The following is a 16,591-nucleotide window of genomic DNA, read 5'->3' on the forward strand; positions in this document are numbered from 1 at the left end:
CCGTCCTTCCTTCTTTTTTTTGAAGACAAGGTCCACTGTGTCACCGAGGCTGGAGTGCAGTGGCGCAATCACGGCTCACTGCAGTGTTGCCCTCCTGGGCTCAAGTGATCCTCCTGAGTAGCTAGGACCACAGGTTCAGGCCACCACACCTGGCTAATTATTTCTTGTAGAGATAGTCTCTCACTGTGTTGACCAGGCTGGTCTTGAACTCCTGGGCTCAAGTGGTTCTCCCACCTTAGCCCCTCAAAGTGCTAGGATTACGGGCAGGAGCTACCATGCCCAGCCTGGAATTGTTTTCTTAATTTTCTTCTGGATTGTTCCTTGCTGGTGTATAAAAACACAACTGGTTTTTTTTTTCTGTTTCTTTTTTTTTCAGACAGGGTTTCACTCTGTCACCTAGGCTGGAATGCAATGGCCTGATCACAGCTCACTGCAGCCTTCGCCTCCTGGGCTCAAGCCTCCACCTTCTGAGTACCTGGGACTAAGGGCCATACCACCATGCCCAGCTAATTTTTTTTTGAGACAGGGTCTTGCTGTATTGCCCAGTCTGGTCTTGAATTCCTGGGTTCAAGTGAGCTTCCTGCCTCTGCCTCTCAAAGTGCCAGAATTACAGGCATGAGCTACCATGCCCAACCACAAATAATTTTTATGTGTTGATTTTGTACTTTGCAGCTTTCCTCAATTTATTTATTGGCTCAGAGAGCTTTTTTGTAGATTCTTTCAGCTTTTCTGTATATAAGGTCATGACATCTGCAAATAGAAATACTTTTACTTCTTCCTTTCCAGTGTGGTTCTATTTTCTTTTCTCTGACTAATTGCTCTGACTGGAATGTCTACTACAGTAACAAATGGCAGGGGTGAATTCAGGCATCCTTGTCTTATTCCTGATTTTAGGGTGCTCACTCTCAGTCTTTTGCGATTATATTGTTTTATGTTGGTTTTTCATAACCTCACTATGCTGAATAGCAGCTTGGCACACTGTCTAGTAGATGTACTATAGCTTATTTAACTGGTCCTTTACTGCTGCATTAAGTAGTTTCCGATGTGTTGCTATTACTGTTAGTGCTACAGAGGATAATATTGTACATTGAATATTTGTGAATCTTTATCTACAAGATAGAGTCCCAGAAGTGAGGATTGCTGGGTTTCTCTTAGTTTTCTGATTCTAAGGTGACTATGTCCCATTTTTAGCTCCACATTAAAGTAGAACATTTCTAGGCTGGGTGCCATGGCTCATGCCTGTAATCTCAGCACTTTGGTAAGCCAAGGTGGGAGGATTGTTTGAGGCCACGAGTTTAAGACCAGTCAGGGCAACGTAGTGAGACTCATCTCTATAAAATGTTTTAAAAATTAGATGAGCATGATGGCGCATGCCTGTAGTCCTAGCTATTCAGGAGGATTGTTTTACCCAGGTGGTCAAGGCTGCAGTGAGCTGTGATGGCACCACTGTACTCCAGTCTGGGCAACAGAGTGATACCCTGTCTCAAAGTAGAAAATTTCTGTGGAGTAGAGTAAGTATCATTAGCTGATCCAGGCAGTAGAATAGGTGGCGTGGCTATTGGAGGTGTGGAGGAGGTGATGTTCTAGAACAAGCTTGTCCAACCCTGTGGGCCGCATGCGGCCCAGGACGGCTTTGAATGTGGCCCAACACACACATTTGTAAACTTCCGTAAAACATTATGAGATTTTTTGGCGATTTTTTTTTCTTTAGCTCATCATCTGTCATTAGTGTTAGTGTATTTTATGTATGGCCCAAGACAGTCCTTCTTCTAGTGTGGCCCGGAGAAGCCAAAAGATTGGACACCACTGCTTTAGAAGAATAAACTGATAGTAGCATCCAAGTTATTTGGGAGACTTGCTTCTGAGGAGGAGTGGAGTAGTTTGTGGTAGACCAACTAGAAAACAACTAGAAAAAAACTGAGAACAACTAGAAAATCAGGTAAATGTAGAAAATAGCAATTTCATGTTATTTAAGAGCTATAGAAACAGCTATGACAAAGGATTGAAATGTACGGAAATGCCAGATAAACCTTTCAGAGGTTACTTGAGGATTTGTAACTGTGTTTCCCTAAGGAGAAGCAGCAGCTGAGAATGTAGTTTTGGTCTAGGCTAAGCAATACTGCTGGGGGGCAGTAGATGTTTTGGTAGTCACACAGGACTGGAGTAACAAAACCCATTGGACACTGAATTGAAAGTCCAGGAGGAACATATCTTTGAGTCAGTGGCTAACCCTGGAGATGGACTGATTCCCTTTCATAGCAGAACAAAGGGTGAACCCATTCTTAATGCAAGATAACGTCATCTTATTCTTGTGTGATTCTTTTATATACAGTGTCCAGTATTCCGTACAAGATTACTAGTCCTATGAAGACAGATAAATTAATGACTTAATTAAAAGAAAAATCATTTTAGAAGCAGATTCTCAGGTGATCCTGATGTTGGAGTTAGCACATAAGGACTTTAATTAATTAAGATTAATAGCTTAATCACAATGAGCTATCACTTCATACCCAGTAGGATGGCTAAAATTAAAAGGACAGATATAATAAGCGTTGGTAAGGATATGGAAAAATTGGAATCTTATTGTCGGTGGCACAGCTGCTGTGAAGACAGTTTGGTAGTTCCTCAAGCAGTTCAGCATAGGCTGGTCCAAGTGTAGTGGTGTTTACAACTAATTGATCACAACCATTTACAGATTTAGTTGTTCCTTCTCCACTCCCACTGCTTCACTTGACTAGCCTTTTAAAACAAACAAAAGAAGTTCAACAGAGTTGCTGTATGGCCCAGCTGTTCTACTCTGAGGTATATACCAAAGAGAAATGAAAACATGCTTTCATTCAGAAACATGCTCATAAATGTTCATAGTAGAGTGGCATTACTCTTAATAGCCAAAAAGTGTAAACAACCCAAATGTCCATTAGTTGCATAGATAAGCAAAGTATGCTGTATCCATACAGTGGAATATTATTCAGTCCTAAGAAATGAATTATTATTCTGCTATATGCTACAAGGTAGATGAACCTTGAAAACATTATGGTGATTCAAGTAAGCCAGACACGTAAGGACAAATTTTGCATGAATACGGTTGTATGAGGTATCAAGAAGAGGCAAATCCATTGAGACAAAAAGTAGAATAAAAGTTACCAGGGGATGGGGAAAGGGGGATGGGAAGTTACTGTTCCATGTATACAAGATTTATGTTTGGGCTAATGAAGTAGTTCTAGAAATAGATAGCGGTTATGTTTTCACAGCATTGTGAATGTACTTAATGCCACTGAATTTTACACTTAAAAATTATTAAAATGATAAATCTTTTTTACTCTTAATAAAAGATAGTGTTAAAAAAGGGAATGAACTACTGGTACATGCTGTGACACATTGATGAATCTTGAAAACTTGATGCTAAGTAAAAGAAGTGGGTCACAAAATAACCACTTACTGTATGATAACATTTATCTGAGATACCCAGAATCAGCACGTCCATAGAGTAGACTAGTTGTTGCCCAGGCCTGGGAAGTGAGAGGAGGATAGCTAGAGAATGGGATTTGACTGCTAGCAGGTGTAGGGTTTCTTTTTGGGGTAATGAAAGTGTTCTAAAATTTTATTATGGTGATGATTACACAACCCTCTGAATATACTCTAAAAGCACTGAATTGTACATTTTAAGTGAGTGAATTGTATGGTTTGTGAATTATATATCAGTAATTATTAATAAGCTTAGATAATAGCAATGAAGAAGTAATACATATTAATGGACAAATAGATGGAAATTGTTATCTGAGGAAAGTATCTAAAACCGTATATAATTGGAGTCATAGAGCATAGAAAAGAGGGTATTAACCAATATTTGAAATGGTATTGACTGAAATTTTCCAAAATTGATTTAAGATTTAAGAGCGTCTGTGAATCCCAAGTGGGATAAATACAAATTAAACCATTCCTAGGTACATCATAGTAAAACAGCTTAAAACTGAAAACAATAATAAAACTTTTAAAACAGCCACAGGGGGAAAAATAACACACTACCTTCAAAGTAACAATATAAGACTAATAGCTAGCTTGTAATCCCAGCTAGTTGGGAGGTTGAGGAGTGAAGACTGCTTGAGCCCAGGAGTTCAAGACCAGCCTGAGCAACGTATCTAGATGTCCATATCAAAACAAAAATAAAAACTGATAGCTGTCCTCTTGATAGGTTGAATGAAGCAGGGAGGTAGATCACTTTGATTGTTACAGTAGTTCACACCTGAGCCAGGCATTGCAAGGAGAGATGGATGGATTCTCATTAAGTTAGTGGAGTATGGCTACCTAAGGGAATACAGAAAGACTTCCCTAGAGCATGCCAGTATGGATACTTTCAAGGAAATCCATTTCTAAATTTTCAACTTCCACATTCACTCTTTTCTAAAATTCCACCCTGTAATGGAAGTATCACAGCAGTTTTTCCTTTCTGTTTCTTTCACAATTACCCATTCCCGGTTTGCAAAGAAAGGCATACCTCTCTTGATTCTCACTGTGGTGCTTTGCCTCAGAATGTAGCAGCCTTCAGATGGCCTAAGACAGGAATATTTTGAAATACTGGTATTGATGTACATAGAATTAATTTTTAATGAGTTAGGTATCAGATCCTAGTCAGATAGTTTCTACTTCTTTGCTTTCAGCACAATTGATGTTAGCTATTATTTTTGTGTTCTTTTTTTATTTTTTTTCATTCCTCACCTCACTGATAGATGTTAGCCATTCTTTAAAGATGCATCATTAAAAATAAATTTTAATATTAGATCAGTATGGATTTGTTTTGCAAATGGCTCAGGAGGTGTTCAAATAATTGAATGATATAATAAGAAAAACATATTCTAGTCTCATCTACTTATTTATGTGAATAAGATTTCTCAGGACAAAGACATAAATTTATACAAATAAAAGAAATTAATCTATGCTGATTCCTGGATTTATAATTGGGAGGAAAAAAGTTTCATCCACCCCACTAAGAGTTGACACATCCAGTAAAATTTTACATACGCATATATTTTATGTATGTGTATGCATGATATAATTGTTGTTTGGATTATTTGTATACTTAAAATTTGGATAGCTCAATCCTTGGAAAACAATATTTGAATTTTATAAGCACAAGAAATTTCAAAATCTTCAATTTAAATTTATTTACATATATTTTTAGAGAAGTAGGATAAAAAATAAATGTAAGACTTTCAAGCATAAAAATACAATATACTGCTGGGTGCAGTGGCATGCACCTGTAGTCCCAGCTACTCGGGAGGAGTCCAGCCTGGACAATATAGATAGTGAGACCTTGTCTCAATTTAAAAAATTTTTAAATTTGTGTGTGTTTGTGTCTGTTATTTTTTAAAAAAACAACAATATGCTGTGTTTAAATTGTTATCAGGAGCCAGGTGCGGTGGCTCACGCGTATAATCCTAGCACTTTTTTGGGAGGCCGAGGCAGGTGAATCACCTGAGGTCAGAAGTTTGAGACCAGCCTGGCCAACATGGCCAAACCCCATCTCTGCTAAAAATTCAAGAATTAGCCGGACATGGTGGCGGGCACCTGTAATCCCGGCTGCTCTGGAGGCTGAGGCAGGAGAATCTCTTGAACCCGAGAGGCGGAGGTTGCGGTGAACCAAGATGGCGTCATTGCACTCCAGCCTAGGGGACAAGAGCAAAACTCCATCTCAAAAAAACTAAAAAAAAATTTGTATCAGGAAGGTGAAATGGAGATACAGATTCTTCATTGCTTAGGAAGAATTCATTTATAGTTTTTTTTTAATGCATGATGGTATATGTATCATCATTATGGAATGCAGGTTATATTGGATACATTTTAAAGAGTGAAATAACAGTTTTAATATATTAATCATAAAAAGTTTTAAATGTTAACATAAATATCCAAGAATTTAACAGTTTTTCTAAAGTATTTTAGCAGATTTCTGAACAGAATATTTTAATTATCATTGCCAAGGTCAGCACTAGGGTGAGGCAAGAAGGCACCTAGAGTGCAAAATTGAAGGAGGTTCTTACTCTCAGGGTTCTGCAAGTGCAGCATCAGCACTTAGGGGAACAAAAAAGTGAGTTCCTCCCTAAATTGGCAGCCTAGGGATGCTTGCTCATCCTAGTTCCAAACCTGATCACTAGATTATTTAACATAAGAAATCCGCTTGTGAATAATTGGCTTTAGAAAAAAAACAATTGCAAACATTAATCATTTTTCCATCAACTGCTTTTAATTTGTTTTTTAGGGTGGGATTAAAAACTCAGCCTGAATCAAAATGCCCTGAGCTGCTTGCCAATTACTGTGACATGTTGCTAAGAAAAACACCATTAAGCAAAAAACTAACCTCTGAAGAGATTGAAGCAAAGCTTAAAGAAGTGGTACATGAATTTTTTGTATTTCAACTTTTAAAATTACCTTACTTTGAATTTGTGTTTTGCTTACAGGACTTTCGTGATAGTATCAATTTAAAAATGTATTATCTGTAAAGAACTAATGTTATGAAGTTTTACAGTGCAAGACCTCTCGGGGGTTATTTTTCTTTCTGAAAATTTTTATTCTACAGCTTCTTGAAAGGAATACCATTTAATTCCTCTCCTTTCTTGGTTATTTTTAGGAATTAAGTTCTAGTACTAATACAGGACATATCATTCCAACAAATTTCGAATGATAGTTGACAGATTGGGAGTTTTTTACTCCTTCCTTTTTGTGAGAGTCCAAGACAGATAGCAAGGGATGAATGAGAGTAGATTAAGTAGTTGCTTTCATCTTTGTCACCCAGTTGTTAGTGTAATGATGTAAGCCCAGGAATACAAACAAGAAAAAAAATGAGATATTGGGCAAATGTAGACAGAAAGGCCGAGAGAGATGATTAGTGTCAGAAAAAAACAGTGAAAAAGATAAGTAGAAGAGACACTTTGCGGGGGGGACATTGATTTTTTTCATGTGAAGTGTATCGTTGCATTTTATACAAAATCTAAAAAACTGATATTTAGAGCCACTAAAAATTTGGTTATAGTCTCAACTTTGCTAACTTTTAAAGTAGTGTATCAGGACTGGGTATTTCTCAAAGATGGATAATTCAGTAGGCCTCTATCTGTAAATGCTTATAAAAGTTTCTGACTTGTGACAATTGGTGGATATAGAAAGGTCTAAATTCGAGAGATGGTGAGAGTATATAAGAACTGAAAGTAACTTTATTTTTCATACAGCTCTTGGTACTTAAGTATGTACAGAACAAAGATGTTTTTATGAGGTATCATAAAGCTCATTTGACACGACGTCTTATATTAGACATCTCTGCCGATAGTGAAATTGAAGAAAACATGGTAGAGTGGCTAAGAGTAAGTAAATCTTTTTTAATATTTGGTTTTCTAATATATTACATCATTTATATGTGTGCTTAAGTAATACATTTTGGAGATATTGTTAATGTCAAAGAAGTAGGAAACATTTTATAAGAATATAGCGTCAATTAGGCCGGACGCACTGGCTCATACCTGTAATCCCAGCACTTTGGGAGGCCAAGGCAGGTGGATCACCTGAAGTGAGGAGTTCAAGACTAGCCTGACCAACATGGCAAAACCCCATCTCTACTAAAAATACAAAAATTAGCTGGACGTGCTGGTGCACTCCTGTAATTCCAGCTGCTTGGGAGGCTGAGGCAGGAGAATCGCTTGAACCCAGGAGGTGGAGGTTGCAGTGAGCCGAGATACCATGCCATTGCACTCCAGCCTGGGTAACAGAGCGAGACTCCATTTCAAAAAAATATATATACCATCAATTATATAAAATAAAGTGATATCTAATAAATGTTCTTAATACTTTCAGTATTAAGTAAAGTATCTTTCAGTAAAGTATCTTCTTGAGTTGTTTCTACTGTTTCACTCTCATTTGTACCTCAACTCTCATTTAAACTGACCTTATTAATAAATAGACTACAGGGGCTGGGCACGGTGGCTCACGCCTGTAATCCCAGCACTTTGGGAGGCCAAGGTAGGTGGATCACAAGGTCAGGAGATCGAGACCATCCTGGCTAACACAGTGAAACCCCGTCGCTATTACAAATACAAAAAAATTAACCAGGCCTGGTGGCGGGGGCCTGTAGTCCCAGCTGCTTGGGAGGCTGAGGCAAGAGAATGGCATGAACCCTAGGGGGCAGAGCTTGCAGTGAGCTGAAATCGAGCCACTGAACTCCAGCCTGGGTGACAGAGCGAGACTCCATCTGAAAAAAAATAATAAATAGACTACAGGACAAACTATTATATCTTTAAGGTATTTTCAGTACTAAATGCTTAACTTTAGAGATGTTTATAAATGATAACAATAAATACTTCTATATAGCAAAAAGAACCTTTAAATGACGGCCTATTTAGGGTAATCAATGCTGATTATAACTAAATTCCCATACAAAATATTTTGAGTTCTTTTTTTGTTTTAATTATTGAAGTAAATGTCCTTAATTTCTGTGCATGTATATAACTCTCTCCATATATATATGGAGAGAGAGAGAGTGCGAGCAAGCACACACGAGAGAAACCTACAGATATTTTAACTTATAGCTAGCCCTTCGCATGCACTGTAGGATAGTAAAAATTGCTGTGCTAACTGAAACTGCTTAGTAGGAAAAAGAATGATTATTCTGTGACTTTTTAAAACTTGTCAAAAGACTCAAAACTCTTACTGTCACTTATAAGTATATAGGAAAAAGGGGAAAATAGCAAAACTAATATGTATTTACTACGAGAAACCTTTAGAATTAAATTTTCTTTCTTTCTTTTTTTCCTTTTTTTTGGAGATGGAGTCTTGCTGTGTTGCCCAGGCTGGATTGCAGTGGTGCAATCTTGACTCACTGAAACCTCTGTCTCCCAGATTCAAGCAATTCTCCTGTCTCAGCCTCCTAAGTAGCTGGGACTACAGGTTTGTGCCATGACACCTGGCTAATTTTTGTATTTTTAGTAGAGACATGGTTTTGCATGTTGGCCAGGCTGGTCTTGAACTCCTGGTCTCAAGTGCCCTGCCTGCCTCGGCCTCCCAAAGTACTGAGATTACAGGCGTGAGCCTCCACACCCGGCCTGTGTTATTTCTTTGTTAAAACAAAATATCAAGACCCAACAGTAAAATGACAAATAAGGCTAGGCATGGTGGCTCACACCTGTAATCCCAGCACTTTGGGAGGCTGAGGAGGGCGGATGGCTTGTACTCAGAGTTTGAGACGAGCCTGGGCAACGTGGTGAAACCCCATCTCTACAAAAATTACAAAAATTAGCTGAGCATGGTGGCATGCACCTTAGTCCCAGCTGCTTGGGAGGCTGAGGTGGGAGGATCGCCTGAGCCTGTGAGGTGGAGGTTGCAGTGAACAGAGATCTTACCACTGTACTCCTGCCTGAGCAACAGAGTCAGATCCTGTCTCTCTCACTGACACACACAAACACACACACACACACACACACGACAAATAATTAAAAGCAGGCGAAGGATTCGAATTGACATCTCTTCACAGAAGATAGACAGATGGCCAATAAGTGCATACAAAGATACTCAGCATCATTAGTCATTAGTGAAATGCAAGTGAAATATCCGACATGTTGGCTCCCGCTTATCCCAAATATTTTGAAAGGCTGGGGTGGGCGGATCGCATGAAGCCAGGAGTTAGAAACCACCCTGGGCAACATAACAATACCCCATCTCTACAAAAAATTCAGAAATCAGCTAGGCATGGTAATGTGTGCCTGTGGTTCTAGCTACTCAGGAGACTGAGATGGGATGATTGCTTGAGCCCAGAAGTTCAAAGTTGGAATGAGCTGAGATTGTGCCACTGCACTGCAGCCTGGGCAACAGAGTGAGACCCTTTCTCAAAAACAAACAAAAAAACCACAAAGAGATACTACTTTATTCCCACTAGGGTAGCTAAAATAAAGACAGATGATAACAAATGCTAGTAAGGAAGAGGAGAAATTGGAACCTTCATAAGTTGCTAGTGGGGACATAAGATGGTGCAGACACTTTGGAAAACTGTTGGGCAGTTCCTTAAAATGTTAAACATAGAGCTGACCCAGCAATTTCACTCTCAGGTAATTCATTTAGAGAGAAATGAAAACGTATGTTTCATGTAAAAACTTGTAAACAAATGTTCATGGCAAGATTACTAATAATAGTCAAAAAGTGGAAACAACCCAAAATGTCAGTGAGCTAATGAATAAAATGTGATTTATCCATACAATGGAATATTTTTTGCGACAAAAAGGAATGAAGTAATACATGCTGCAATATTAGATGAACTTTGAAAACATAATGCTAAGTGAAAGAAGCCAATCCCAAAGACCATATCATATGCTTCCACTAACGTGAAGTGTCCAGAATAGGCAAATCCACAAATTCCAGGAGTGGGGCCAGGAGGGGAAATGAGGAGTGACTGTAAATAGTATGGGGTTTCTTTTTGGGGTGATGAAAATGTTCTAAAATTAGATAGTGGTGATGGTTGCACAGCTCTGCAGATATGCTAAACTTCATTACATTGTATATTTTATTTTTATTTTTTATATTTTTTTGAGACAGTCTCACTTCGTTGCCCAGGCTGGGGTTCAGTGGTGTGATCTTGGCTCACTGCAACTTCTGCCACCCAGGTTCAAGCGATTTTCCTGCCTCAGCCTCCTGAGTAGCTGGGATTACTGGTGCATGCCACCATGCCCAGCTAATTTTTGTATTTTTAGCAGAGATGGGTTTCACCATGTTAGCCAGGCTGGTCTTGAACTTCTGACCTCAGGTGATCCACCCGCCTCGGACTCCCGAAGTGCTGGGATTACAGGCGTGAGCCCAGCCAAATTGTAAACTTTAAAATGGTAAATTTTATGGTAGATAAATTATCTGACACAGTAAAGCTGTTAATAAAGAGTAGTTTGAATAGCTTTTGCCTTCTTGTGTAACTTGACAGAGTAAGCATCTTTTCTTTGCCTTGGAGAGTTGTCACACCCACTGTAATTTGGATCATCTTCTAGCATTTTATCTTTTGGGCTTTCAGTGTCATGAAATACTACGAATTCCTTTATAGCATTTTTGCCAGGATCACTTCTTCTAGGGTATCTTATCTTTTTTGTCACTCACCACTTTTATCTTTTATGTTGATAATTTGCTTTCACTAAGTTTCTCAACACTGGCATTGTCAGCCTGACAACCACAGTCAGCTTTCTTCTGTAACTCCATTTATGTTCTATTTTATTTTCATTTCCAGCATTATCACTTTTCATTTCCTGTTTACTTTTATTGTCTTTGTGTGCCAATTATCTTGTTTGATTATTCTTTTTCGTAAGCAGTCATGCGGGTTTATTACTGGAAGACAAGGATGCAATGAAACTGCATACTTTGCTGTCTGTGGTTTAACTGAATAAACAAATGACTAATAGGTTGTGTTTACATTTTTTAAAAATTTATTTATTTTTTTTAAGAAACGGAATCTTCTGTTGCCCAGGCTGGAGTGCAGTGACACAATCAGAGCTCAAACTCCTGGGCTCAAGCAATCCACCCACATCAGCCTTCCGAGTAGCTGGGACTATTTCGGCAGTATGCCGCCATATCCCACTAACTTTTAAAATTTTTTTGTAGTGATGGGGGTGTCACTGTGTTGCCCAGGCTGGTCTTAAAATCCTGGCTTCAAGTGATCCTCCTGCCTCGGCTCCCAAAGTGCTAGGATTACACACCATGGCAACTAATAGATTTTGAAAGAAGTATTGTGGTTATTCATTGTTACTTTTGTCATGATTTGCGGATCAAAGAGCTAGAAATAAAGTTTTTACTTCATACAGTTACATTTATTATATAGTGTCAACTGAAAGTAGAGGTTTGTTCTTGGGGAATTGGTATTATTTAACTGTACTGTGGTAACTGAAATTCATACATACTAAAATTGCGCAAAGCAGGGACCCCTTGTAGTACCATATTTTGTTTCTAAGTAGCACATTTCATAGGTATTAGACAATAAAATTCTAATAAATGAGAAAAATTTTGTATTAAAACATCTAAGACTTAGTTTTTCCATTAAAATTTTTCCCAGTAGTATATCAGATTATGTATTTATTATCTCTTCCGTCTTTGGTTTATATTTATAGGAAGTTGGTATGCCAGCGGATTATGTAAACAAGCTTGCTAGAATGTTTCAGGACATAAAAGTATCTGAAGATTTGAACCAAGCTTTTAAGGAAATGCACAAAAATAATAAATTGGCATTACCAGGTATTATTTTATAATTACATGTATATATTTTTTAAACTTAAAAAGAAGAATATCTTTGTTTTCCAGTAAATTAAAAGTAAACCTCAGCAGTAATAGATGGAAAGATGTTATGAAGTCCATTTCCGTGGAGACAGCTATCAAAGCAGTATATTAGATTTACAGATCTTTATTTCAAAATAAAAGGACACTTGTAACAAAATCTTTATAGTCTTATTGATTTTTCACCCAAAGTTACCCTGTATTTATTTTGAATTTTATCCATTGTTAAGATAATTTAGTTTATATTCCTGATATTCTTCTCTGTAGCTGATTCAGTTAATATAAAAATTTTGAATGCTGGCGCCTGGTCAAGAAGTTCTGAGAAAGTCTTTGTCTCACTTCCTACTGAACTGGAGGACTTGATACCGGAAGTAGAAGAATTCTACAAAAAAAATCATAGTGGTAGAAAATTACATTGGCATCATCTCATGTCAAATGGAATTGTAAGTAGATAGTGTGTTTGTTATTTCAGCTTTCAGTTTGGATGAAAGTAGCAGGACTCCACAGAATTGCTTAAACAAAATAGATTTTTGCTTCTCTCACATGTAGAAGTTTGAGCAGAAATAGTGAATTTTTTTCATGAAGTTGTTAGGGACGTAGGCTTCTGGTTATGCCATCATGCTTAAGATACTGCCCTTGTCTACAGAATTCAACATGATCCCAACTATCTCAGTATTCCTGGCAACAGAAGCAAAAGGTGAGGGTAGCTTATACCTTTCATTAGGGACAACTTCTAGAAGTTACCTCTGTCATTTCCATTTGCATCACATCGGCCAGTACGCAGTCACGTGGCCACATTTTGTTACCTGGAAAGCTGGGAGATGAGCATGTATTCTGGGCAGTCATTAACGTCTTCTAAAATGTTTATTACTGTGAAAGAAAGAGTGGATATTGGAAGACAGCAACCTTTTTCATATATAAATTCATGTCATAGATATTAAGAGATAATCATCATGAGATTCTTATTTGTTAAAAATCTATTTTATCTATATAGATAACATTTAAGAATGAAGTCGGTCAATATGATTTGGAGGTAACCACGTTTCAGCTCGCTGTGTTGTTTGCATGGAACCAAAGACCCAGAGAGAAAATCAGCTTTGAAAATCTTAAGCTTGCAACTGAACTCCCTGATGCTGAACTTAGAAGGACTTTATGGGTTGGTTTATGTTTTTTTGTTTTTAAAACTATATCCTCTCATGTAGCAGGAAATACATGATTGGCTTGTAATATATTAGTAAATTCATAACAGTTTCAAAATGTCTTATCAAGAAAAATAGAGGCCGGGCACAGTGGATCACGCCTGTAATCCCAGCACTTTGGGAGGCCGAGGTGGGCAGATCACTAGAGGTCAGGAGTTCGAGACCAGCCTAGCCAACATAGTGAAACCCTGTCTCTACTAAAAATACAAAAATTAGCTGGGCGTGGTGGTGGGCGCCTGTAATCCCAGCTACTTGGGGGGCTGAGGCAGGAGAATCGCTTGAATTCAGGAGGTGGAGGTTGCAGTGAGCCAAGATTGTGCCACTACACTCCAGCCCGGGTGACAGAGTGAGACTCCGTCTGAAAAAAAAAAAATTTTACACACACACACACACACACACACACACACACACACACACACACACACACACGAGATATTTATGGAAAAAGTAAATTGCAAATAGGCAAGTTACCAAGGCAGAGAAAAGTGCTTCAAAAAAAAGGAGAGGCCAGGAGCAGTGGCTCATGGCCGTAATCCCAGCACTTTGAGAGGCCAAGGTGGAAGGAGAGGATTGCTTGAACTTAGGAGTTTGAGACTAGCTAGGCAACATAGTGCAATCCCATCTCTTGAAAAAAAAAAAAAAAAAAATTAGCCAGCTTGGTGGCTGTATCCCCAGCTACTTGGAAGGCTGAGGTGGGAAGATTGCTTGAGCCCAGGAGGATGCAGTGAGCCACAATCACACCACTGCACTCCAGCCTGGGCAACATAGTGAGACCCATCTCAAAAAAATTTTTTTTTAAAAAGAGAAAGATTGAGTTGGTATTTAAGTGTTACCTGTGAGGAATGTGACCAGCTATGTACTTTTTTTTTTTGAGACTCTCTTGTCACTCAGGCTGGAGTGCAATGGCGCAATCTCAGCTCACTGCAACCTCCGCCTCCAGGGTTTAAGCGATTCTCCTACCTCAGCCTCCCAAGTAGCTGGAATTACAGGCATGTGCCACCACGCTCAGCTAATTTTTTATTTTTAGTGGAGACAGGGTTTCACCATGTTGGTCAGGCTAATCTCAAACTCCTGACCTCAGGTAATTTGCCCACCTTGGCCTCCCAAAGTGCTGGAATTACAGGCCTGAGCCACCGTGCCTCAGATACATACTTAATTTTTATACTGAGAATGTGTTCAAAGATTTTATGATAACCAAAAATCTAAAAGAAAACTTTGGTCTGTTTGAGGACTTGTAGATTGTACTCATTAGCCCCCTGCTCACAACTACATTTTATTCCTACCCCATAGACTTCTTAAAAGTTCCAGTTTTTTTTGTTTGTTTTTTGAGACAGAGTCTTGCTCTGTCCTCCAGGTTGGAGTTCAGTGGCACAATCTCAGCTCACTGCAACCTCTACCTCCCAGGTTCAAGCGATCCTCCCACCTGAGCCCCCCAAATAGCTGGGACTACAGGTGCACGCCCCACGCTGGCTAATTTTTGTATTTTCAGTAGAGACGGGGTTTTGCCGTGTTGCCCAGGCTGGTTTCAGACTCCTGAGCTCAAGTAATCTGCCTGCCTCAGCTTCCCAAAGTGCTGGAATTACAGTCGTGAGCCACTGCACTTGGCCTGAAGTTCTAAAATTAATTATTACCTATGGAGGAAATAGCTGGTATATAACTGGCAGATGGTGTTTACTATGGTCCTGTGTGACCAATCCCAGTTTCTTGTCTTATTGTAAAGAGAGCATTTATTGCTTTCTCATAACCAATTCTTTTCACCTCCTCTCTTTCTTCATTATGCATTCAAATGTTATATTCATGGAAGTACCAAACATTTTAAGTTTGTGTTTGTAATCTTTTTCTTGCCTATGTTGATTATGTGGGAGAATTGATCTTAGTATTCCATACTGTTTATAGATGCTAATTGTTTTCTCCTTATTCTTCATAGTCTTTAGTAGCTTTCCCAAAACTCAAACGGCAAGTTTTATTGTATGAACCTCAAGTCAACTCACCCAAAGACTTTACAGAAGGTACCCTCTTCTCAGTGAACCAGGAGTTCAGTTTAATGTAAGCTCGTTAGTTTATCTAAAATAAAAACACCTTGTTTGAATTTTAGCACTGTTTTTTGCAAAATAATTGTTTTCCTTACCTTATATTTAAAACATTATATACTGTCATCACTCTAAACTTACATCATTTAGTTGTTTATGGAAAATATTAATCAGATGTTTATTTCTTTTCTATATTTTTCATTGATACATTTTTGGTCTCTGACATTATACTGTATTGCATTTCATCTTTCAGGTTGATATCCTTTTGTGCTCTAAAGCAACTTTATTCAGAGAAAGTGTTTTTTTGCGTTTTTTGTTTTGTTTTGTTTTTGTTTTTGTTTTTTTTGTTAAGACCCAGTTAGGCAATAACACTGAATCATAACCCATATATCTTCAATTAGCTAGTCACTTTCATGGCAATATAAAATATTAACTTTGTTTTTACGGAGAATGTAATCACTCATTTTATTAACAGGTTAGTTATCATGTTTAAGGAAAATACATAGAGTTTGTTTTAAAGCAATATGTAGGTTATTTGTCATTTAACCTTTAAACAGTTCTGATATTTTAGCATATTTTTAAATCTTTTCTCTCAGACATTATTATGATAATAGGATTTTTAAAGTGTTTTTCATCATAACATATTTGATTCAATTCTTTTTGTAGAAAAAATGCAAAGGTTCAGAAAAGGGGTAAAATCAACTTGATTGGACGTTTGCAGCTCACTACAGAAAGGATGAGAGAAGAAGAGAATGAAGGAATAGTTCAACTACGAATACTAAGAACCCAGGTTTGTAATGTTGACAGAATGTCTGAAGTTTAAAAAAACCTTAGTTTTTCTTTTTTTTTTTTAAATTTTGAAATCTTTTTTGAATTTAAAAGCATGTAGGGGCTGAGTGCAGTGGCTCACACACAATCCCAACACTTTGGGAGGCTGAGGCAGGAGGATTGCTTGGGCAACAAAGTGAGATCTTGTGTCAATCAATTTTTTAAAAATATATTAAGGCCGGGCGTGGTGGCTCACTCTTGTAATCCCAGCACTTTGGGAGGCCGAGGCGGGCGGATCACGAGGTCAGGAGATTGAGACCA

The 16,591-nt window shown here is 38.1% G+C and overlaps 1 protein-coding gene across 1 annotated transcript in view; it reads left to right on the forward strand.

The window, feature by feature from the left end:
* The window catches only part of CUL5 (cullin 5), a 102,462-nt gene that overhangs the window by 76,297 nt on the left and 9,574 nt on the right, over positions 1-16,591 (forward strand). Inside the window, exons 12-18 of the mRNA XM_032167302.2 lie at positions 6,254-6,386; positions 7,218-7,349; positions 12,111-12,234; positions 12,541-12,716; positions 13,268-13,429; positions 15,400-15,518; positions 16,169-16,292. Coding sequence (XP_032023193.1) covers positions 6,254-6,386; positions 7,218-7,349; positions 12,111-12,234; positions 12,541-12,716; positions 13,268-13,429; positions 15,400-15,518; positions 16,169-16,292 — 970 coding nt within the window. The remainder of the gene's footprint in view (positions 1-6,253; positions 6,387-7,217; positions 7,350-12,110; positions 12,235-12,540; positions 12,717-13,267; positions 13,430-15,399; positions 15,519-16,168; positions 16,293-16,591) is intronic.

This window comes from Hylobates moloch, unplaced genomic scaffold, assembly GCF_009828535.3.
Source record: "Hylobates moloch isolate HMO894 unplaced genomic scaffold, HMol_V3 SCAFFOLD_11, whole genome shotgun sequence".
In the NCBI taxonomy this organism is placed as follows: Eukaryota; Metazoa; Chordata; class Mammalia; order Primates; family Hylobatidae; genus Hylobates; species Hylobates moloch.